Source organism: Octopus sinensis, linkage group LG19 (assembly GCF_006345805.1).
Source record: "Octopus sinensis linkage group LG19, ASM634580v1, whole genome shotgun sequence".
Classification (NCBI taxonomy): Eukaryota; Metazoa; Mollusca; class Cephalopoda; order Octopoda; family Octopodidae; genus Octopus; species Octopus sinensis.
This window is the reverse complement of record NC_043015.1, coordinates 48,436,857-48,462,930: the sequence shown is the minus strand read 5'-3', so window position 1 is coordinate 48,462,930 and position 26,074 is coordinate 48,436,857. Positions and strand designations below refer to the sequence as shown.

Genomic DNA, 26,074 nt, shown 5'->3' with positions numbered 1-26,074 from the left:
AGTCACATCACATAAATAATAAAGAAACCATCGTTTACTGATAACGACTCTGGTATATCCTGCTTTATTTGAAGTTCTGCCTCTCTGTCAGCCTGCCAGAAATCTTCCTAATTGTGTACTCAAAGCTTGCACTGAATTCATAATATTAAGTTTCTACCTATAATCAAGGCCACTTTCCAATAGGATTATGTATTTTCTCATAGGAATTGGCTTTTTGTTCTAGGTGCTCCAGACAATTCTTCATTGTTTTGAATTATTTTTCGTTTTTGGATTTGGTTTGCAAGATTCTTTATATGAGTTCATGTGTTGAAGCATATTTTGTTGTGTCTGGGGAGAGTCATTTTCTTTTTGTACCCTATAATGTAACACATTCACCGGTAAAATTTCCACAAGACTATTGAAAAGGTTGCAAGACGCAACAAAAATTTTCGGTAAATAAAAATAAGAAATAAGTGGAAATTTTATCAGTGAATGTGTTACATTATAAGGCACAAAAAGAAAATGACTCTCCCCAGACACAACAGAATTTGAATTATTTCTTCAGCTCTTTGACAGATTTGCTATGGAAGTATGGTCATCAGAATATAAATCATCATCATCATCATCGTTTAACATCCGATTTCCATGCTAACATGGGTTGGACGGTTCAACTGGGGTCTGGGAAGCCAGAAGGCTGCACCAGGCCCAGTCTGATCTGGCAGTGTTTCTACAGCTAGATGCCCTTCCTAACGCCAACCACTCCGTGAGTGTAGTGGGTGCTTTTTACGTGGCACCGACACAGGTGCCAGACGAGGCTGGCGAACGGCCGCGCTCGGATGGTGCTTTTTACATGCCACCGGCACGGAGGCCAGGCGAGGCTGGCAACAGCCACGATCAGATGGTGTTTGTTACGTGCCACCGGCACAGAGGCCAGGTGATGCGGCGCTGGCTACGGCCACGTTCAGATGGTTCTCTTACATGCCATCAGCACTGGTATCATAACTACAAATTCCATTGATGTTGATTTCGATTTTGATTTGTTTTGAGTTGTTCTCTCATTTTTGAAATGTTCTCAAGAAAACCACTTCTGTATTGTAACCTAAAAAAGTATAATTCTTCACTGAGGAAATCACAAGGGACCAGATGTGGTAATTTGCTGCACTTGATAAAACATAACAAGCTAAGAAAAATCACTGTCTTCCACTTATACAGGCTTGTCCTTTCAGGTGCTGGTGCCACTTAAAATGCATCCATGGAACCAGTAGAACATATAAAACACCCAGCACACTCCAGCCATAGAAACTATGCCACAACAGAGAGTTGGAATCTGGACAGCTCCCTGTCAAACTGTGCAACCCATCCCACCATAGAAAGTGGACGTTAAGCAAAGATGACGATGAGAACTGTAAACAACACTGGTTATATCTACCTCCTAAATTTCTTATCAAACTCATCACCCACCCAAAACTTTCTTACAGTGACCTTATGTGTATGGTGTGAAAATGAAAGGCTCTCACAGGTCATTCATCTGCATTAACACACTAGTGCCCACAAAAGCTGATGAATGAAATATTGAAGGTCAACCTCAAGGCACTGAGAACAAAGTATTGAAAGGCCATTCTCAAGACACTGAGTTATAAAGGACATAGACTGTAAATTATAAAACTTATAGCCTATGTACTTTATGACAACACATATGCACATGCACACACATACACACAGTAAACAAAATAAATCACCTGATATATTTTCTTTGGAGTAATCTGTTTAACCAAAGATACACAGAGGTGCTTCTAAGTTAATTTGCCAAGATCTATTTGATTTTCTATGTGTGTGTGTATCATCATCATCATCTGCTTTCCATGCTAGCATGGGTTGGACGATTTGACTGAGGAATGGCGAACCAGATGGCTGCACCAGGCTCCAATCTTAATCTGGCAGAGATTCTACAGCTGGATGCCCTTCCTAATGCTGACCACTCTAAGAGTGTAGTGGGTGCTTTTATGTGCCACCGGCACGAGAGCCAATCAGGCGGTACTGGCAACAGCCACACTCAAATGGTGTTTTTATTTGCCACCTGCACAGGAGCCAGTCCAGCGGTACTGTTAATGACCTTGCTCGAATGTTTTTCACGTGCCACCAGCACAAGTGCCAGTAAGGTGATGCTGGTAACAATCATGCTCGAATGGTGCTCTTAGCTCTCCGCTAGCATGGATGCCAGTCATCGAATTTTATTTCGATTTCACTTGCCTCAACAGGTCTTCGCAAGCAGGTCTGTTAAATGAAGGAAAGGTATGCATAAGTGGGCTGGTTACACCCCTGGCATAGGCCACGAGGTTATGGTCTCACTTGGCTTGCCGAGTCTTCTCAAGCACAGTATATTTCCAAAAGTCTCGGTCACTAGTCATTGCCTTGGTGAGGCCTAATGTTCGAAGGTCATGCTTCACCACTTTATCCCAGGTCTTCCTGGGTCTACCTCTTCCACAGGTTCCCTCAACCACTAGGGTGTGGCACTTTTTCACACAGCTATCCTCATCCATTCTCACCACATGACCATACCAGCGCAGTTGTCTCTCTTGCACACTATATCTGATGCTTCTTAGGTCCAACTTTTCTCTCAAGGTACCGTAAATCCTCGAGTATAGTCCGCCCTTGAGTATAATACACAGGGGATTTTTAGGGGGCTGTACCTCTGAAAAACCTAAACCTTGTGTATAATATGCACCCCTTCTCTAACTTGAGTCAAGGAGGTCTATATAACGTCCTTGGTTTGTAAAAATGTATACGGTAACGTCCTTTATTATTATTGTATATATAACATAATGCAAACGTGTTGCATTTTTGTACATTTTGTTTGCAGAAAATAAAGAAATAACAGAAATAACGTCAATGAAAAATAAATATTAAGTAAATTGCCTTTACATATTTATCATTATCAGTTACAAAAACAAAAGCAAAAACATTTATTCAAATCCTTCAAATTCAACGTCACTTTCAGCATCAAATAACCGTTCCATTTGTTCCTCTGTAAACATGTCAGCATCAATGCAGTGCAAATCTCCATCATCATAAGATTCATAGTTAACATCAGAAGATTCACTTTCATTTATTTCATCTTTCCATAAACGATGATGATGATGATGATATTAATGCATACAGAACTTTTTAGACCATTTGTAGGAAAACTACCAGTTTGATTAGCAAGGACTTAGCAACTCCAAGCCTAACCCACAGGCATACTGAATCCTCACTCTGATTCTCCTACTTTTATAGTAAAGGCTTCAACTAACTAGTTACATATCATCTTCACACAATCTCATTTCTCATCTAGAAGGCCCTGAATTAACCACCAAACTCAACTTTCCTGCCCTTAAGATAAACGCTCTGAAATTCCCAGTAGGCATTAACCAACACACATTCAAGTTGTATATCAGTGTCACCAGCATCAAAGGGGCCTGTGGGAATCCCCTCTTCCTAACCAAAACCACTTATAAACATGAGAAAATGATCCTTAACTCATTAGCTTTTAAACCGGCCATATCCGGCCAAAAGTATTCTGCCTGATTTATGTTCAAACTGGCCACATCTGGTCTCTCACACCAGCCCTACAATATCGTTTTAAAAGTTAACAGTTACCTCATCAAATTCTCATAGCTTCAAGATAATCCATGATTAGTTCAAAACAATGTGGATGAAGAAGCATTAATTTTGGTAGAATAATGCAAACACTAAAGGGTTAAAATAATGTTCTCTCAAGAAGCAATACAACACATTAAATTATAAACAGGGGCCATCCTGCATTGACACCTGTTTTGTTAGTTTCTTTTTTTGTTGTTGTTTCCTTTGGCCTAAGTTCATCTGTGATTAAACAGACCTATGATAAAAGACGCCCAGTCATTACCATCCACGTTTTTTCCTTCACACAATATAATACTAGATTATCTAATGTGTTGCTCTTCTTTTTAAGAAGGGATTTGATTCGATGGAAGGTTAAGGTTTAGAGTTAGGGTCAGGGTTTCAATTTAGGGTTGGAGTTAGGATTTAAGCTTTAGGATTAAGGTTTTAGGTTAGGAGTAGGGTTAGGGGTAAGGTCAGGATTAGCATTTGGGGTTAGGGTTTAAGGTTAGGATTAGGATTTAGGGTTAGGGTTAGAGTCTGGAGCTGGGGTTATGGTCTGGGGTTTCATTTGATGGAGAATAGGCAATTAATTTTAGCAGGTTTAATGACTACATGGTGTGTAAGTATTAGTTTCTTGAATTTCTTCCCTTCATATCAATTAAAAGTGGAGGCACATGGTGTAGTGGTCAGGGTGTTGGTTTCAATTCCTGGATCAGGTGATACATTATACTTTTTGAGCAAATAGCTAAATTTCATATTGCTCCAATCCTCTGTTGTCATATGGTCTAGTGTAGAGATGGTACCATATGACCACTCCTTGTGCAGTACTGTGGAGAGATGGTACCATCGGGAGCACTCCTCATTATATAGTACCACATTGAGATGTTACCCTTCAGGGCATTCCTTACTGTACTGTGTAGAGTTGGTGCCTGCTGGAGCATTCCTTATGTGCAGTATTGTGTAGATGTGATATCATTGGAAATACTCAACAGCAGGAGTGGCTGTGTGGTAAGTAGCTTGTTTACCAACCACATAGTTCCAGGTTCAGTCCCACTGCGTGGCACCTTGAGCAAGTGTCTTCTACTATAGCCTCGGGCTGACCAAAGCCTTGTGAGTGGATTTGGTAGATGGAAACTGAAAGAATCCCATCGTATATATGTATATATATATATGTGTGTGTGTGTTTCTGTGTCTGTGTTTGTCCCCTTAGCATTGCTTGACAACCGATGCTGGTGTGTTTATGTCCCCGTTACCTAGCAGTTCGGCAAAAGAGACCGATAGAATAAGTACTAGGCTTACAAAAGAATAAGTCCCGGGGTCAAGTTGCTCGATTAAAGACGGTGCTCCAGCATGGCCGCAGTCAAATGACTGAAACAAGTAAAAGAGTAAAGAGAGCAAGCAATATGTAACCAGCAACAACGACCTGCTTCTTCAGCCAATATTTAAGGATTTGATAGATGGAAATTGAAAGAAACTTGTCCTCTGTGTGTGTGTGTGTGTGTGTGTGTGTGTACATTTTCTGTCTGTGCTTGTTCCCCACCACCAGTATTGGTGTGTTTACATCCCTTAGCAGTTCAGCAAAAGAGACTGAGAGAGTACCAGTTTTTACAAAAAATACTAATAATAATTATAATAAAATTAATAATTACTGAACTTAAATTCTTCAAGACAGTGCCCAAACATGGCTGCAGTCTAATGACTGAAACAAGTAAACGATAAAAAATACAATTAATTGGCTTGACAAAAGTTATTTCATGCTGTTGTGGAGAATGTCAAATTCCTGTTTAAACTTTTAATTTTGTTGAAATTTGAAGGTGCAACCCCTCTACCCACCTCCAAAAATCCTTTATATGTTGAGAGTTGGATGGCACTGTAAAATATTATACCACCCATGCTATTTTACAATTTTCACTTATTTTTACCTTTGATCCTTAACCCTTTCGTTACCAACCCAGCTGAAACTGGCTCTGGTTCTATAGTACAAATGTCTTGTTATAAATTTTGAATTAAAATCTTCCTCCAAACCTTAGTCACAATTTATGTTCCTAACACTAGCTTAATGATAACGAAGTTATTTTACTAAATTCTTTGTTATATCTAAAATAATTGAAAGAAACACAGAACATCTCAAAATAAATACAGTAACGAAAGGGTTAAATATAGGTGCAAGCATAGCTTTGTGGTAAGAAGGTTGCTTCCCAACCACATGGTTCTGGGTTCAGTCCCACTGCATGGCACCTTGGGCATGTGTCTTCTACTATAGCCTCAAGCCGACCAAAGCCTTGTGTGTGGATTTGGTAGATGGAAACTGAAACAAAATTGTCATATGTAAGTGTGCGCTTGTGTGTGTGTGTGTGTGTGTGTGTGTGTGTGTGTGTCTGTCTGTCTGTCTGTCTGTCTGTGTGTGTCTTGGTGTCTGTGTTTGTCCTCCCCACCACTTGACAGCTGGTGTTGTTTATGTCTCCATAACTTAGTGGTTCAGCAAAAGAGACTGAATAAGTACCAGGCTTAAAAAAAATAAGTGCCGAGGTTGATTCATTCGACTAAAAATTTCTTCAAAGTGGTGCCCCAGTATGACCAGAGTCTAATCAGTGAAACAAGTAAAAAATTAAAGATATGATGGACATCTTTATTTACAGTAGGTCCATTGGAAATTCATAAATCTTTAGGATAATCTTTGTAGGAATTTTAGATATCTCTACCAGGTTTTTATTGTGCATATAACAGCTGGAAGATTTCCAGACCATGTTGGATGTAGACAGCCTTGAGAATTATAAGAGTTATTTAGAGCACCTTAGACATTGCTAAAAATATAGGCAGGACACGTATTTAAAAAAAATTTAACATTGTTAAAATACTAATCTGTTGCTTTTGCTAGGTTTTTATTCAAATATCAAAGTGTTCCAGAAATAAAATTAAACAAAACAGTGAGTATGAAATGTGAAATAAAAAAACTGCATTTATAACACACACACACACACCAGACATTGTATAAATATGAGTTTACCATGTGAGAAACGTTCTTATTACCAAAACATTCATTGCCAAACAGGTTTTGTGTCCTGTCAGTGGTGCCAAAACATAATTGATTGAATAAACACAAGGCACAGGAGTGGCTGTGCGGTAAGTAACTTGTTTACCAACCACATGGTTCCGGGTTCAGTCCCACTGTGTGGCACCTTGGGCAAGTTGTCTTCTACTATAGCCTCGGGCCAACCAAAGCCTTGTGAGTGGATTTGGTAGACGGAAACTGAAAGAAACTCGTCGTATATATGTATGTATATATATATGTGCATGTGTGTTTGTGTGTCTGTGTTTGTCCCCTAGCATTGCTTGACAACCGATGCTGGTGTGTTTATGTCTCCGTTACTTAGCGGTTCGGCAAAAGAGACCGATAGAATAAGTACTGGGCTTACAAAAGAATAAGTCCCGTGGTCGAGTTGCTCGATTAAAGGTGGTGCTCCAGCATGGCCGCAGTCAGATGACTGAAACAAGTAAAAGAGAGAGAGAGAGAGAGAGAGTGTGTCTCCCTTTATTAAACCCTTAAGCATTCACATTACTCTATCAAAAGTAAAACTTATTTATTCACATTGTTTTGAATGACTCATGCATTATCTCATAGCTTTGAAATTTCGATGATGTGATTGTATATTTCTAGAACGACATTGTTTGGTAAGTGTGAGAGGTCAGATCTGGTCAGTATGAACATAAAACAAATAGATTATTAGGCCATAATGTGTGTGTGTGTGTGTGTGTGTGTGTTTTACTGCCTCCTTGCCTTGACATCACATGATAGTTGTAAGCAAGTGTCACTATCATACAAGTGTGTCCTTCATTTCTAATCTTCTGTTAAAACATGTCTGGCCTTGCTTGGAAACAAGTGTGGGATGGCAAAGAGAAGAGCATCTGGCCATAGAAAATCTGCCTCGACAAATTCTGTTTGACCCATTCCAGCATGGAAAAGTGGACATTGAAATGATTGATTGATTGATTGATTGATGATGATGGTGGTGGTGGTGGTGGTGGTGATGATGATGATGATGATGATGATGATGACGACGACGACGACAACGATGTCAATGATGATGGTTGTGATGATGATGGTGATGATGATGATGATGGTGATGACGACGACGACAACGATGGCAATGATGATGATTGTGGTGATGATGATGACGACAATGACGACGACAACGATGGCAATGATGATGATTGTGATGATGGTGATGATGATGGTGATGATGATGATGATGATGTGATGATGATGGTGATGATGATGATGATGGCGGCAATGATGATGATGGCAGTGATGATGATGATGATGATGATGATGATGATGACTGATGATGAGTGCTAGTCATCTATACAGAAAAAGGTAAACATTTTAAAACACATCAACATGTTTTAATAACTTTCCTTTATTTGTTTTTTTGTTTTTTTAATTTCCAGTTGGCTGTGCTCACCAAACATGTCGATGTTGTTGAAATCCTCCTTCAAGCCGGAGCCGACCCTAATATGGCTGACAGGTCTGGCAAGATTCCCCTCACAAACTGTATCCTTGAAAATATCCCGGTAAAACAGGCAACTGGAGTTGCTCCTATCATTGATCCCAATATCCAATCTATGATATTTTTACTGACCCAGGCAGGAAGTAATTTAAACTTGACAATGTGTGAATATAGCCATGCTTTGATATGTGCATCTTTTGTTGGTTCGGCTGAATTGGTTCAGTTTTTTATTGAACAAGGTTCCATTCCAAACATGGTGTGTAAGTATTAGTTTCTTGAATTTCTTCCCTTCATATCAATTAAAAGTGGAGGCACATGGTGTAGTGGTCAGGGTGTTGGTTTCAATTCCTGGATCAGATGATACATTATACTTTTTTGAGCAAATAGCTAAATTTCAAATTGCTCCAATCCACTCAGCTGATAAAAATAAGTAATCCTGCAATGGACTGGTGTCACGTCCAGGGAGAAATATATAATAATAATAATAATAATAATAATAATGATAATAATAACAGTAGTAGGGAATATAATTCCAAACTTACAGGAAAAATTCAATTTAGCAATTCTAAATTAAATTTCACAATATACAATATATGTATATAATATAGAGAAAAACCTCTATTTAGCAATTCAATAGTGAAAAAATATACTATAAAAACCTTCGTCACTTAGCAGTTCAGCAAAAGTGGACCAATAAATTAAGTACTAGGCTTACAAAGAATAAGTCTTGGGGTCGATTTGTTCGACTAAAGACGGTGCTCCAAATGACTGAAACAAGTAAAAGAATACACACACACATACACACACACAGGTGCTGTGAATATATTGTCATCTATATTACACAAAAATTAAAATAACACTGACATCTCATTTTAATAGATGTATTTACCAAAATTACATTAGAATATCTTGAAATACTAAAGAGTAATTTTATTTAATAAAATTGCCATTGGCTTCAGTAACGGCCTCCATATGACTTTGGTATCTCCTGCAACTTTTCTGGATAGTCACCTTGTTTTTAAGTTGGTAGATGCTGCCATAATCCTTGCCTTCAGTTCATCTTTGGTGTTACAAGGAGTTTTATTGGTCTCTAGCTCAAATGCACCCAACACATAATAATCAAGGAGGTTTCAGTCTGGGGAGTTAGGTGGCCAGATGTTAGGCATGATGTGGTTGCAGAAATTGTCTGACAGTCATGACTGGGTTCTCCTGCTTATGTAGCATGGTGCAGAGTCCTATTGCTAGACACAGGGTCTTCCAGCAGCCACCCTCTTGACCCAGAGCAGCACTACCACCTCCAGGCACTTGGGTAGGCCTCCATGTTGAGTTTGAAGCCATGTAGGAAGATGAATGGAGGCATAATGTTGCCATCACTAGTGATAACTTCAAACACCATGATGTTGACTGGATGTTTGACTTTTTCATTCTCAGTACATGTTTTGGGAACATGGCAAGCCAATGGTTGTTGTGTGTGTTCACCATCTGATCCTAGCAGAAATTTTTCTCATCTGAGGAAAACCAAAGCAGGTTCAGTTGGAGGCAACGAGCTGGCAGGAACGTTATCTCGCCGGGCGAAATGCTTAATGGTATTTCGTCTGTCGCTACGTTCTGGGTTCAAATTCCGCCGAGGTCGACTTTACCTTTCATCCTTTCGAGGTTGATTAATTAAGTACCAGTTACGCACTGGGGTCGATGTAATCGACTTAATCCGTTTGTCCCCTCTGTGTTTAGCCCCTTGTGGGTAGTAAAGAAATAGGTTCAGTTGGAGGGGATGCTTGAGTTTGTTCAAAAGCTTCATAGCGCAGTCTTTCCTCTTGTCCTTGATGGCTTGGGATAAAAATTGGCCCTTTCTCATCTTGTATGAGGAATACCAAATGTCTTCATGCACTACCTGCCTGATAAGAAACTCAGACACTCCCATATCCCTGGCGATGGACCTGATTGACATGGAGGGATCATTGCCACTCATGGCCTGGATCTCACCAGCAAAATCGGAAGTTCTTTTCTTATCAGAATGATCAGAGTGAGTTTTCCAAGCTGCTGTACCTTCGTAATCACCATTAGACTCATCCAACTCTTTCCGAATCCTCTTCACTGTCCTCAGATTGACACCCAAACACTCTGAAATGTTCATATTGGAGCTTCCAGCATGAATGCCAAGCAGTACAGCATGTCGTTTCCAAATTTCTGGCAGAGTGAATTGCGTCAATTGTGCTCTTTTTCTCACAGACAGTGCCCAACTGACCCTACTATACTGTGTAGTCAACAAAATCAAAAGCAAACAATGCACATGCGCAAAATTAAATATATAGAATGGCAACAATTTATCCATTGCACCTTGTATACACACACACACACACACATAACATCATTATTTAACATCTGATTTCCATGGTAGCATGAGTTGGACAGTTTGACTGGGGCTGACTAGGCAGAAGACTGCACTAGGCTTCACTGTCTGTTTTGGCAGGGATTTTTATGGCAGGATGCCCTTCCTAATACAAACCACCCCACAGAGTGGATTGAGTGCTTTTTACACGGCACCAGCACCAGCAAGGCCTGTTTTGGCATGTTCTTTTGTAGTTGGGTGCCCTTCCAAATGCCAACCACTTTAGAGTGTGGACTGGATGCACCAGCACTGGTGAGGTTACCAAGTAAATTGTAAGACAAAGATCCTTTAAGAAAGAGAGCATTGGAGAAACAAGGAAACTAGACCTATGTTACTTACAGTGTATTGTGGACTAATTACATTAATTAGAAAGTAAGATAAGACATCAAGCTGGCAGAATCATTAGCGCACCAGACAATATGCTTAGCTTCATTTCTTCCCGCTCTTTATATTCCGAGTTCAAATTCCGCCAAGGTTGACTTTGCCCTTCATCTTTTCAAGGTTGATAAAATAAGTACCAATTGAGCACTGGGGTTGATGTAATTGATTTTCCGCTCCTCTCAGAATGACTAAAAATTGTGCCAAAAATCATAAAGAATTAATTAATAAGTAAAACATAACAAAAATAATTAATGTTTTCTATGAAATGTCAAACTTTTAAAGTTGACACTTAAAATAAATCTTCAGCTTGTTAGTATTTAAGAATTATTTCTCTATTATATAGGCGCAAGAGTGGCTGTGTGGTAAGTAGCTTGTTTACTAACCACATGGTCCCGTGTTCAGTCCCACTGCGTGGTACCTTGGGCAACTGTCTTCTACTATAGCTGCAGGCCGACCAAAGCCTTGTGAGTGGATTTGGTGGACAGAAACTGAAAGAAACCTATCGTATGTGTGTGTGTGTGTGTGCGTGTGTTTGTCTCTCCACCATTGCTTGACAACCGATGTTGGTGTGTTTATGTTCCTGTCACTTAGCAGTTCAGCAAAACAGACCGATAGAATAAGTACTAGGCTAACAAAGAATAAGTCCTGGGGTTGATTTATTCAACTAAAGGTGGTGCTCCAGTATGGCTGCAGTCAAATATCTGAAAAAAGTAAAAGGATAAAAGAATAGATATTTTAACCCTTTTGTTACTGTTTCTTTCAATTAATTTTAAATATAACAAAGAATTTAGTAAAATAACTTAGTTATCATTAAGCTAGTGTTAACATAAATTCTGAATAAGGGTTGGTGGAAGATTTTAATTTGGAACTTTGTACTACAAAGCCAGATGTGGTTTCAGCTGGGTTGGTATTTAAAGGGTTAAACTGCCTGTAGCCAACCAAAATACTCTACCTGTTTTATGTTGAAACTGGCCAGATATCTAATGTAATGTAAGAAATAATATTCCTTTCCACTATAGGCACAAGGTTTGAAATTTTGAGGAAGTGGGCACAGGAGTGGCTGTGTGGTAAGTAGCTTGTTTACCAACCACATGGTTCCGGGTTCAGTTCCACTGCGTGGCACCTTGGGCAAGTGTCTTCTACTATAGCCTTGGGCCGACCAAAGCCTTGTGAGTGGATTTGGTAGACGGAAACTGAAAGAAGCCCGTCGTATATATGTATATATATATATGCGTGTGTGTGTTTGTCCCCCTAGCATTACTTGACAACCGATGCTGGTGTGTTTATGTCCCCGTTACTTAGCGGTTTGGCAAAAGAGACCGATAGAATAAGTACTGGGCTTACAAAAGAATAAGTCCTGGGGTCGAGTTGCTCGATTAAATGCAGTGCTCCAGCATGGCCACAGTCAAATGACTGAAACAAGTAAAAGAGTGAAAGAGAGAGTAAAGAGTAGTCAATTACATCAACCCCAGTTTTTGACTGGTACTATTTTATCGACCTTGAAAGAATAAAAGGCAAAGTTAACCTTGTGGAGTTTGAACTCAGAATGCAGAGACAGATAAAATTCTGCTAAGCCAGTTCACTGCCTTAATGTAAGAAATAATATAGGTTTCAAATTTTGGTACAAGGCCAGCAATTTAGGGAGAAGAATAAGTCGATTACATCAACCTCAGTATTCAACTGGTAATTATTTTATCAGCTCCAAATTTGAACTCAGAACATAAAGCCAGGTGAAAGGCTGCTAAGTATTGCGCTTACCATGCTAACAATTCTGCCAGCTCACTGCCTTAATTTAAGAAATAATATTGATTTCAGATTTTGGCACTAGGCCAGCAATTTTGGGGGAGCTAGTAAGTTATCTTGATTGACCCCAGTGTTTGAGTGGTATCTATTTTATCAACCCCCAAAAAATTAAGGGCAAAGTCGACCGTGACAGAATTTGAACTCAGAATGCAAAGGCAGACAAAATACCTATTTATTTACTACCCACAAGGGGATAAAAACAGAGAGGACAAACAAGGACAGACAAACGGATTAAGTCGATTATATCGACCCCAGTGCGTAACTGGTACTTATTTAATCGACCCCGAAAGGATGAAAGGTAAAGTCGACCTCGGCAGAATTTGAACTCAGAACGTAGCGACAGACGAAATACCACTAAGCATTTCGCCCGGCGAGATAATGTTTCTGCCAGCTCGCCGCCTTCATTTAAGAAATAAAATAAAAAGTTAAATGTGGCAGGTAAGGAACAAAAAAGAGAAAAATATGTCCTAGTGGATAAAATATCGAAAAGGAAAATAAAAATTGGCATGGCAGGTAAAATTATTCATTCAAAGAGAAGTGTGTTGAAAATCTTCGTGAAATAATATGTTTTTCGTGTGTGTGCATGAAATAGCTACAAAATATACTTATAGAGAAAATGTTGTATGAATGGTTGAGAGAACATGAGACATGGATTCAGCTAAATGGTGTGTGGTTCTCTAATAGACAGGCAAAATCTCCCTATTTAGTGTTTGGTGGAGGAAAACTGTGACTGATGGACAACGATCAGTGAGATGTCAAAGAAAAGATTAATGACTGACAAACTAAATGCTTGATAGTGGAACCCACCAAACAGCAAGACTCTTAGTCAAATCGATGACTTTATCATATTTAATTTGATTGAGCAATGAGGCGTTTGTAACTGGTGACATTATAGTCAGTGCTAAGTCACTACATGAACACCACCTAAGAATCAAAGTTTCACAGAATCCAAGATAATAAAAAGAAAATGTGAGTATGAATATTCAAACTGAAAATTAGTTTCATTGCCCTTGAACATAATCTGTGTAATGTAAGAAACATTTGGGCCTGTGAATGTGATGCCTTGACCTTGTGGTCCATTCCAGTTCAGCTTGAGATGCATGAGAAGCTCCAATTAATCTTTCTTGCTAACAGTTCCTCAAACAAGGAGAAGAAATAATAATAATAATAATAATAATGATGAAATTATTGTATACAGTGCTCAGGTGCACCACAACTTGTCAGAAAGTGCGTATAAAGTACATGCAGTAATGTAGAAATGTCTGGAAAGCGAACAATGTATGAGTCAGATACATGCTTGTGTGTGTATGGAGGGGAGAAAATCAGGTGTGGTGTTGGCGAATCTCAGAAAGCATGGAAGTTTTGAAGGATGCAGTGCTCCGACAACTAACAACTGATGCCGGCAGTTTGTTCCATGCTTCAGCAACTCTCAGCGTGAAAAAATGTTTTTGAAAGTCATGGGAGCTCTGCTGTTTTCTGACTTTGTAAATATGTCCACGGGTGTTACATGGGTGGAGTTTGAAAAGGTGCTCAGAGTTATTGTTTGTAGAAGCTTGTCCTCCATAAAAAATATTATTTTCAAATGGTCAAATGGTCAAGTCTGATGCTGGCCTTTGATGAATATGATGCAATATTCAAGAGGTTTATCACCTCATTGTGCTTAAAAAAGGAAAAAAAGAACAATGTTTTAGAGAAGCGAAAGTCGGTGGGCGCTTTTCATCTTCTCCCATCCTTATCATCCTTGTATCATTATCATTCATCCCATTAATGTCTGTGTCGAGCCCGCAAGCTTCTCTCTGTGTGCTGCCCTTGTGGCAAATTTAATAAAAAAAAATAAAGATGCAATGTTTGGGACATTATGTGCAACTTTATACAGCCCTTGGTATGATGGTTGAAGTGCTTTGCTGAAAGACTCATACAAAAGCATGAATGAGTCTTCTCAGTTCTTTTGGTGCCATTGAAATACTTTGATGTGGACCGATTGAAGAGATACCTGACGTGTGTTGTGTCGGTCAAAATGTATAGTTGGATCTTGTGGCGTAATTTCTGAGTTATGGGTGACTTAGTGTCCAAGTGGCCTAAGTGCAGTTCCATATACCAGTTGTACAACTTGTCTCAGCATTTATCGTTGCAAGTAAACCATGTAGGCACAGGAGTGGCTGTGTGGTAAGTAGCTTGTTTACCAACCACATGGTTCCGGGTTCAGTCCCACTGCGTGGAACCTTGGGCAAGTTGTCTTCTACTATAGCCTCGGGCCGACCAATGCCTTGTGAGTGGATTTGGTAGACGGAAACTGACAGAAGCCCGTCGTATATATGTATATATATGTATGTGCGTGTATGTTTGTGTGTCTGTGTTTGTCCCCCTAGCATTGCTTGACAACCGATGCTGGTGTGTTTATGTCCCCGTTACTTAGCGGTTCGGCAAAAGAGACCGATAGAATAAGTACTGGGCTTACAAAAGAATAAGTCCCAGGGTTGAGTTGCTCGATTAAAGGCGGTGCTCCAGCATGGCTGCAGCCAAAATGACTGAATCAAGTAAAAATAAATAAATAAATAAATAAAATGTAAAACAATGGGAACAAGCTCATGCCAATGGTCAGGGTTATGTTGTGCACAAAGAGCAGCCTTCAGTTGTTGATGGAAACCTGTTGACCATTTCATTGGCCTCAGGCGGTAGAACATATATGTTGATATCCAAGGTCTGTGAGTGCAGTGAAAAGAGTAGATCCTAACTGCAAGCCTAGGCTGTGTGTGGCAATAGAAGGCGGCGAGCTGGCAGAACCGTTAGCATGCCGGGAGAAAGGTGTATCTGTATTTCGTCTGCCATTACGTTCTGAGTTCAAATTCCGCCGAGGTCGACTTTGCCTTTCGTCCTTTTGGGGTCGATAAATTAAGTACCATTTACGCACTAGGGTCGATGTAATCGACTTAATTTGTTTGTCCCCTCTGTGTTTAGCCCCTTGTGGGTAGTAAAGAAATAAATAGAAGGAAACCAAACTGAAAAATCCAATTTTGTAGATAAAGCTCATGCTACTGTTTCCACTGATATATCTGTGATGGGAAGAAAACCTGGTCATGTCAACATGTCCACACATGTCAGGGGTCTGCACAAGCCATCAAATAGAAGCAATTTTCCGAAGGGACAAAGGATCCAATCAAATCACTGCCTATGTGATGGAGCCTAGCATCTGGTGTAACAAACATGTCAGGGGATGATTTCACATCTTGGTTAATTTTTGCATGATAACATTTCAAGAAGTACCACACCCACAGCTGTGCAGTATGATTAATTCCTGGCCATATATACCTTGCAGTAATTAATTGCTGCGCAAACAACACCAGTACCCACAGATGAATACTGAAGTCTTATGACATCGTTATAATACATCTACATTAAGTAGGATACAGAGCTTACCATTTAGTAATAATACTGCTTCTTCTACTTGTTTCAGTCATTAGACTGCAGCCCATGCTGGGGCACCACCTTGAAGAGCTTTGGTCAAACAAATTGACCCTAGGACTTATTTTTTTAAGCCCAGTACTTATTCCATTGGTCTCTTTTGCTGAACCAAAAAGTTATGGGGACATAATCAAACCAACACCAGTTGTCAAGCAGTGGTGGATGACAAACATATTCACAAAGATGCAGACACATAGATATATACATATATGTGTATATATGTATGTATATATGTATGCATGTATGCATGTATGTATGAATGTATGTATGTATGTATGTGTGTATGTATGTATGTGTGTGTGTGTGTGTATGTATGTATTATGTATGTATGTGTGTATGTATGTTTATATATATATATGATGGGCTTCTTTCTGATTCCATCCACTAAGTACACCTATGGGACTGTAATAGGAGACACTTAACCAAGATGCCACTCAGTGGGACTGAACTCAGAACCATGTGGTTGGAAGCAAGTTTCTTATCACACAGCCACGTCTGTCACTAATATCTGACTTTTGCTTAGCCTGTTGGCAATAGTGGAGATTGCTAGAAAAGTGCAGGCCATGTCTTCACAACAGCAGAAGGTCCAAGCTCTCTTTCACAGACAAAGGAATTATCCTGAAGAATTTGCTTCACCTGTGGACCTTTCTAAACTCTAGATACGAAATTTTTACCCCCTGCCTTCATGAATGGCATTATGTTTTCACTAATTGATCTAGTCCTCCATACTAGTCATATCTGGCATTTGGCCCCTTTTGGAGTTATTTTCATCCCTTTCTTCTGTATTTTGACACTTACTCTCATTACTCTTTTACTTGTTTCAGTCATTTGACTGCGGCCATGCTGGAGCACCGCCTTTAGTTGAGCAAATTGACCCCAGGACTTATTATTTGTAAGCCTAGTACTTATTCTATCGGTCTGTTTTGCCAAACTGCTAAGTAACGGGGACATGAACACACCAGCATCGGTTGTCAAGCAATGTTGGAAGGACAAACACAGACACACAAACACACATACATATATATACATATATATGACAGGCTTCTTTCAGTTTCCGTCTACCAAATCCACTCACAAGGCTTTGGTCGGCCCGAGGCTATAGTAGAAGACACTTGCCCAAAGTGCCACGCAGTGGGACTGAACCCGAACCATGTGGTTGGTAAGCAAGCTACTTACCACACAGCCACTCCTGCGCCTTATTCTTTTCTTTCTTCCAATGTCCTCTTTATTTCTTTCTTTTCTCTTATAAGTCTCGTCCTCCATTTGTCTCCCTACCTTCAATCCTCATTCTCTTTCCTCTCACAATTTATCACATTGCCCCACCACACACCTCACCAATACACATACAATATCTTTATATATAAAAGTAAGGTTGTGTGTCTGTCTCCTACGATTTAGATTCCTAACTACTCCCACATTTTGCGGTGCAGTTTAACCAAAACCGGGTATCTTATAGTCGTGATTCATATCGAGCCCTTCTGGGTATTAGCGCGCGTCTACGACTTAAAAATAAATTTACCATAGTTTTTTTCCATTTTAATGCATTTTTTTCGCTATTATATAAGGGAAGTAACTCTAAAAATGTCTACGATGAACCAACGGTTTTAAAAAAAATTTACCATAATTTTTTTTCCATTTTTGATGCATTTTTTTGCTATTTTTTGGCTATAACTCTCTAAAAATGCTTATATAGTTATTTCCCTTACAAACCCGAACAACGCCGGGCGATACTGCTAGTAATACATATAATACTCCTTCATAAACTTGCTAATTAGCTTCCCACCTCCCATCATTCCTCTCACTCTCTCACCCTCTTCCCATCACTCTCTCCTCATAACACTTCACCCTACTTCATTCGTAGACACACACATGCAATGAAAATTCTCTGCACATTGGCCTCGACTGCTGGGTTTACTTTTGACGGCGTAATCCAATCCAAGGGACATAACTCTGGAAGAACTAGACCTAACATTTTATTTTGTCTGCACCTATCTTCAACGCTTTTCTCTCTTGGTTTCTTTAATGCAGCCAAAAAATTTCATTGGCTTATTAGCCAGACCTTTTCTTTTATACCTTCACTGCAAAAGAGTCCAAGTATTAGATTTCCAGTTGACTATGTCTGATGATTATATAATTATTCTTACCTTTATATAATAATAATAATAATAATGAAATTATTGTATGCAGTGCTCAGATGTACCACAACTTGTCAAAAGTGCATATAAAGCATATGCAGTAATGTACAAATGTCTGGAAAGTGAACAATGTATGAGTCAGATACATGCTTGCGTGTGTATGGAGGGGAGAAAACCAGGTGTAGTGTTGGCGAATGTCAGGAAGCATGGAAGTTTTGAAGGATGCAGTGCTCCGACAACTAACAACTGATGCTGGCAGTCTGTTCCATGCTTCAGCAACTCTTAGCGTGAAAAAATGTTTTTGAAAGTCATGGGAGCTGTGCTGTTTTCTGACTTTGTAAACATGTCCACGGGTGTTAGACGGGTGGAGTTTGAAAAGGTGCTCAGAGTTATAGTTTGTAAGATGGTTAATAATTTTATGGGTGTCTGCCAAGTCAGCTGCCAGACGTCGGAATTTCAATGTATCCATGCCCAGGGAAGTAAGGCGTTCAGAATATGGCAAATGCCTGATGGAGGGTATTCTCTATAATGAATTTACATAATGTTCTGGTGCACTTACAGCTCATCGGAAAAAGTAATCAAAACTACGTGAACAGTACATAGATTATGCACAGGTGAACAATGAAAAAGTTTTTAAAAAAGGGAAGAAGAAAAAAACGGAGGTGGCTGTGGGCATCAGGTGCACTGTTGGTGAATTTCAAGAAGCATGGAAGTCTTGACTGCTAACAACTGATGCAAATAGTTTATTCCATGGTTCAACAGTTCTCACTGTGAAAAAATGTTTGCAAAAATCAGGGGTGCCGTGTTGTTTTTTGATTTTTTAAGTATGTCCACGAGTGTTGGTTAATTTTAAAAAAACTCACTCTTGTAACATTTTGGCCATAAATGGAGCTTAATTTATGATATTGTATTAATAATATACCCATTCTATTCCCTTACATTGGTGGAAGCTGGACTGAAGAGCCACCTTTGCACACATGGTTGTGCTAGGTTCAGTGAAGGGATGGTACTCTTCTTACAAGATGGAGCCATCAACATGTGTCTATGTATGAGGGAGTGCTGAAAAGTTCCTGGCTTTGGGTAAAAGAAAATAGAGGAAGATCAGTTAATTATGATTTTATTCAACATATTCCCCTCTCAGATTCACAAATTTATTGCAGCAGTCCTTCAGTTTTTCTAAGTCCTGTGAAAGAACTCAGAAGGTTGGGCCGCCAACCTGGCCTTTTTCAATACCCTTTAGCCTGAAACTTTTCAGCGCCCCCTCATACACACACACTGCAGTTTTCTTATATGCAAGACTTAAATCATTACCTACTTCCTTCCACTCAAAAATAGCTGGCTACAGCTACAAGGTCCATGATCAAAGGTTCCCTATCAAAAGCCAGGGAGCTCCATCAGATCATAACTATGTGGAACATGCCCCTTTGAGGGTACCACATGTCCCAATGATAACTGGATGGTATGTAAGATTAACCCTGGCATTAACTGCAGAACTAGAAATGTAGCATAGCAGGTGCTTGTAAAGACAAGAACATGATATACATAGGTGAGACATCTAGAAGCATTGTGGAAAGACTAAAGGAACATTTGAGACAATATGACAATAAAAAACAGTCCTCCATACTCTACCAACATGCCAAAGACCACCATGGAGGCACACTGGGTCAACTTGACGTCCGCATTTTATCTAAGCACCCAAAGGACCCAACACACAGACATTAATGATACGTCCCCAGTATTAAACAGGAAATATATGTTGAAGGTAGTCATACCCCTATACCTACAGTTTATATATACTCTGGTAGAGTTGTTAGTTGGCTGTTATGTAGACATATATATATGTATATATATATGTATATATAGATATATATATATATGTGTGTGTATATGTATATATATGTATATATATATGTATATATGTGTGTGTGTGCGTAGGTAGGTAAATAAATATGTAAGTAAACAGTTAGATAGGTAATACGGACAGACAAGCACACATACATACACAAATGAAGACTGAAACACATGACCATATGTACACTTCACACTCACATACACACAAGGACACATATGGAGACACACATCCATACATAACAGACGCACATACATAGTCACAGAAACCCATACATACAGACATACTTGAACATATACATACAAAGGAGACAGAGGTACACCCACAAATACAAATATATTCTCTATGCGCCTGGTGTTAAGAAACACCTGGAAGTAAGTGATAGTCAAGCAAGACAACTCACATAGGTTCCTTCCTTCTTAGACCAACAGACACCAATGTTTTGCCATTGTTGTGACTTATCAGTGCCGCATACCAAACAAGGCTCAAACGTTGGGACATGCTAGTAGATGGTGTTTAAACCATTTAGCATATAGTCGTACTCGGCGATATAGCTCGCAGTGGGCCTTGTTCAGTATGCAGCATTGATAAGTCACATCTTAGGGATCTATATGAATCACTCTTAGGCATCTATATGAGTTGTCTCACTTGACTATGACTTAACTTCAGGTGTTTTTTTACACCAGGCACTTAAAGAATATATTCTCTTACACCTAAAACTGCTGTCAACTCACAAACTAACAACACATACCTTGTCTATGTGTGTTTGATTCCATTTCATTTAGAACATGTGAACATTTCCAATGTATTTTCTACCATGATTCAAATGAATTTAACTACGAACTTCTTTTCCCATACATCGTAACTCTTAAGAAAAGTCAGCATGTGGTATATATACGAGAGATATTGTTATCCAGGATTTCCCTTCCCATAATTAACGGGGTTGCGTTATACATGAATGAGGGTTGTTATACATGCATAATATCTTCTATATTTGCCTTGTTTCACTCATTCGACTTTGGCCATGCTTGGGCACCACCTTGAAAAATTTTAGTCAAACAAATTGACTCTTGGGTCAAAGAAAGTACAGGAGGATCAGTTAATTATGATTTTATTCAACATATTCCCCTCTCAGATTCACAGACTTATTGCAGCAGTCCTTCAGTTTTTCTAAGTCCTGTGAAAGCACTCAGAAGGTTGGGCCTTGTTAAACCTGGTACTTTTTCTATTGGTCTCTTTTGCTGAGCTGCTCAGTTCTTTTGCTGAGCTGCTAAGCACACCAATACCAGTTGTCAAGGACAAACAAAGACACACAGATACAACGGGCTTTTTTCAGTTTCCATCTGTCATCCACTCACAAGGCTTTGGTCACCCTGAGGTTAAGGTAGAAGACACTTGCTTAAGGTGCCACACAGTGGGACTGAACCTATGACCATGTGGTTGAGAAGCAAACCTCTCACCACACAGCCACACCCACACCTTTCAGTTGATGAGTTGATTGTTATTAACAGTTCTATAATCAAATACTCTTGCATATGATCTGATTACTCAGTTTGATTAATTTTTATTTCAATTTGTTTCTTTTTCTAGTTCCATCTGGCGTTACACCAATTCTTGCTGCTGTCAGCCGTAATCAAATTAATGTGGTTAAACATTTACTTTATTGGAATTGTGAGTTTCAGAATCGAGGTAGAATCTGTCGCAAAAGAATTGATTATTACTTCGATCCTTTTGAACTGGCTATCTTCATGAAGAACTGGGAGATAGCAAAACTTTTACTTTTTGCTGGTTATCAATGGAAGGCAGGCTTAGTTGAAAAAAATGAAGACCTAAGAGACCCATTACTTGCATGTGAAGAAATGGCAAAATGGTATACGGACTATACACGCACAACACAATCACTTCAGTTTTATTGTATCAGGACAATTCGATCATGTATAGGTGGAAATATTTCCCAAAAAGTGAAGAGCTTGAAGCTTCCACCTTTCATTAACAACAAAATTCTTTTAAATCATTTGCTCTCAGTCGACAGCTAATATATCACAATTGTCTTGTATATTTGCATGCAGTTCTAAGTTCACAGAGATCAGAAGATATTTATTCAGAGTGTCAGCCCATGACAATTTGTACCAGGGAAAAAATTGTGGATATTTATTTCAGATTTATTAAAACATTTTTATTCACCGGTGGCTGGGTTGTTATTTTATTTCATTTATTTTTTCAATATATTGTTATTACTCTTTACTCTTTTACTCTTTTACTTGTTTCAGTCATTTGACTGCGGCCATGCTGGAGCACCACCTTTAATCGAGTAACTCGACCCCGGGACTTATTCTTTTGTAAGCCCAGTACTTATTCTATCGGTCTCTTTTGCCGAACCACTAAGTAACAGGGACATAAACACACCAGCATCGGTTGTCAAGCAATGCTAGGGGGACAAACACAGACACACAAATACACACACGCATATATATATATATATATATATATATATATATATATATATATACATATATACGACGGGCTTAAGGTGCCACGCAGTGGGACTGAATCCGGGACCATGTGGTTGGTAAACAATCTACTTCCCACACAGTCACTCCTGCGCCTATTAGTTTTATTTCTCACCAAGTGTCATTTAAATTCTGTTATTCACAAAATTCAAACCTATAGTATCAATATAGAATACCAGAACAGTTGTCCTGATCATGATCAGTAAATGTAACGAAATAGAAAATCTAATGAAAATATTAATTTTATGTAAAAAGTAAAGAGGGGAAAATACTTTTGAAGATTGATTGACACTTTTATTAGTATACTAGCACTATGACCTGGCGTTGCCAGGTCATAGTGCTAGTGCATGCATATACAGCTGCATGCGTGCGCACATACACGCAAGTACTGTCCAAATCTCCGACCAATCACATACAGCTAGCTGGCATTCAATTGGCGTATCAAGTTTTTTGGCATTTTGATTGGGTTTTGGTTAGAAAATTCACAAAAAAGTCACTTCTATTGATTTTTTAATGGCTTTGCGGGGTGACTGAGGAAATGTAAAGATGTGCACGACCACCCTTGGATGGTTTTAAATGACCATAGAAAGTGCGAGCCCTCTAACTGAAAAATTGTGGATTTGTATAAAGGACACACACGCAGACATTTTGCCGTTTATATATATAGAGATGCCTGTTGAAATACATTGCTTTTCTTTCAATTAATTTTTAAAATGATAAAGAATTTAGTAAAGTAACTTTGTCATTGTTAACCTGGTGTTTAGACCATAAATAATCACGAAATTTTAAAAGAAGATTTTAATTTAGAACACTTTAAAACATGAAATTTTGTATTATGGAAGCAGAGGTGGTCTTGGGAGGATTTGTCTCAAGTGGGTTAACAATATTTTCTCTTCTTTAAGAGAGCGAGCTGGCAGAATTGTTAGCATGCTGGGCAAAATACTTAGCGGCCTTTTGTCTGTCCTTTCATTCTGCGTTCAAATTCCATCAAGGTTGACTTTGCCTTTCATCCTTTCAGGGTCGATAAAATAAGTACCAGTTGCACACTGGGGTCAATGTAATCAATTAATCCTCTCCCCCAAAATTGCTGGCCTTATACCAAAATTTGAAATCACTATTTTCTCCTCTTTGCTTTCTGCATAAAATTACCATTTTAGGATAATTTTACATAGCTAATTTTATGTTATTATAAGTTTTATTTCTCACCGGGTTTCATTTAAATTCTATTATTCACAAAATGTAATTCTGAAAAATTCAGACCTATAATATCCATATAAAATACCAGTCCTCCTGCCCTTGGTCCAGTTAAAGATTCAGGACGTGATGGCCAGAGGTGGGGCAAGAAAGAGGGATGTACTAGAATTGACTATAAATGATTTGTTTTATATATTTTTATATGAAATTATTCATTTTTAATGAAAACAATTGCCAAATTCTAGTTCTTTCCAATGTTCTTCTGTTGATATTGATTCTGATGACACCTTATATATTTGTTTCTTTATTACCCACAAGGGGCTAAACATAGAGGGGACAAACTACTGTCCCATGTTCCTAGACAAGAATTTTGAAGACGTCATTAAAAATAATAATAATGAAATTATTGTATACAGTGCTCAGGTGCACCTCAACTTGTCAGAAAGTGCATATAAAGTATATGCAGTAATGTACAAATGTATGGAAAGAGAACAATGTATGAGTCAGATACATGCTTGCATGTGTATGGAGGGGAGGAAGTCAGGTGTAGTGTTGGCGAATCTCAGGAAGCATGGAAGTTTTGAAGGATGCAGTGCTCCGACAACTAGCAACTGATGCCAGCAGTTTGTTCCATGCTTCAGCAACTCTCAGCGTGAAAAAATGTTTCCTAAAGTTATGGGAGCTGTGCTGTTTTCTGACTTTGTAAATATTATATTCCATGGTTGATTTACTCAATAGTAGTTCCTTAACAACTTACTCAGTAATGTAACTATAGCAACATAAAGTACCTTGCTCAAGAAAACAATGTACTGTCTGGTCTAAGAATTGAACCCTTGATTTTATGATTATGAGCCCAACAACGTCCTTGTTACAAAATCAAATCCTTCTAAATAAGAACCAGCAAAAGAATCTTTAGCAGACATCTAACAGCTATATTGTTTTAATGTTCACTTTTCCACACTTGCATGTGTCTAACAGAGTTTACTGAGGCAGATTTTCTATGGTCAGATGCTCTTCCTGTTGCCCACCCTATTTGCTTCCAAGCTGGACAGGTTTTAACTGGATACTGGAAATGGATGACACATTGTGTGACAACCGTCAAGTAATGTCAAGACAAGGAAACACAAAAATACACTGACATGCTTTTTATGTGCCACCTGCACAGGAGCCAGTCCAGCGGCACTGGCAACGACCTTACTTGAAAAAAATATTCGAGCAAGGTCATTGCCAGTGCCGCTGGACTGACTCCTGTGCAGGTGGCACATAAAAAGCGCCATTTGAGCATGGCCGTTGCCAGTACCGCCTGACTGGCCCTCGTGCTGGTGGCATGTAAAAGCACCCACTACACTCTCGGAGTGTTTGTTGTTAGGAAAGGCATCCAGCTGTAGAAACTCTGCCAGATCAGATTGGAGGCTGGTGCAGTCATCTGGTTCGCCAGACCTCAGTCAAATCGTCCAACCCATGCTAGCATGGAAAGCAGACATTAAACGATGATGATGAGAGAGATACTATTGACAATCCAATAATTTATATTATAATATTACATGATATACTATGAATATAAAATAACAATATTATATAGCAATTATTAAGAAAAACCATAAAAGGCCAGCAAATTGTTTCGATTTATATACATTTTGTGATACACATACACAATAACAGTTCCCTTATATATAAGTCACTTTAGGGTCATGGTTTAAAGATAGCCGAAATTCCATGTGAAAGGACGGCTGGATTGTAAAAATTAGCACACTCCTTTGAAGAATCTTTTTACTTCAGTTTGTTACTTTATATGTATATATATATATATATAGAGAGAGAGAGAGAGAAATATTGGGTTATCCCATAAATAATGTGTTTTTTTTTAATATTTTATTTTTCAAAATAAGATAAACAAAGTTCTTTTTTAATCTTAAATATACTCTTCTTCATTTTCTACAATATTCTTCCATCTGTCTGGTTGACTTGCAAGGCCCATCTTCCAAAATTCACTTGTCTGTAATGAAAAGTACTCCAGTATTGTTCTGACCTCATCTACAGAATTCATATTTTTTCCATTTAAATGTTTTTGAAGACTGTGGAATAAATGATAATCAGATGGGGCAATATCCAGCGAATATGGTGGGTAAGGCATTGTTTCCCATTCAAACTGCTCCAGCCTTTGGAATGTTATCCTCACAGTATGTGGCCAAGCATTATCCTGATGGAAGAACACCTTTCATCTTAAAACCAAAGATGATTGTTTT

At 38.8% G+C, this 26,074-nt stretch overlaps 1 protein-coding gene across 2 annotated transcripts in view; it reads left to right on the top strand.

Moving 5' to 3' along the window:
* Positions 1 to 22,313, top strand: part of LOC115222198 (ankyrin-2) — a 36,276-nt gene extending 13,963 nt beyond the window's left edge. For both annotated transcript variants that reach the window (XM_029792348.2, XM_029792349.2), the window contains exons 2-3: positions 8,047 to 8,365; positions 21,715 to 22,313. In XM_029792348.2, the coding sequence (XP_029648208.1) occupies positions 8,047 to 8,365; positions 21,715 to 22,160 (765 nt within the window). In that variant the 3' untranslated portion in view covers positions 22,161 to 22,313. The remainder of the gene's footprint in view (positions 1 to 8,046; positions 8,366 to 21,714) is intronic.
* Positions 22,314 to 26,074: the final 3,761 nt, after the last annotated feature.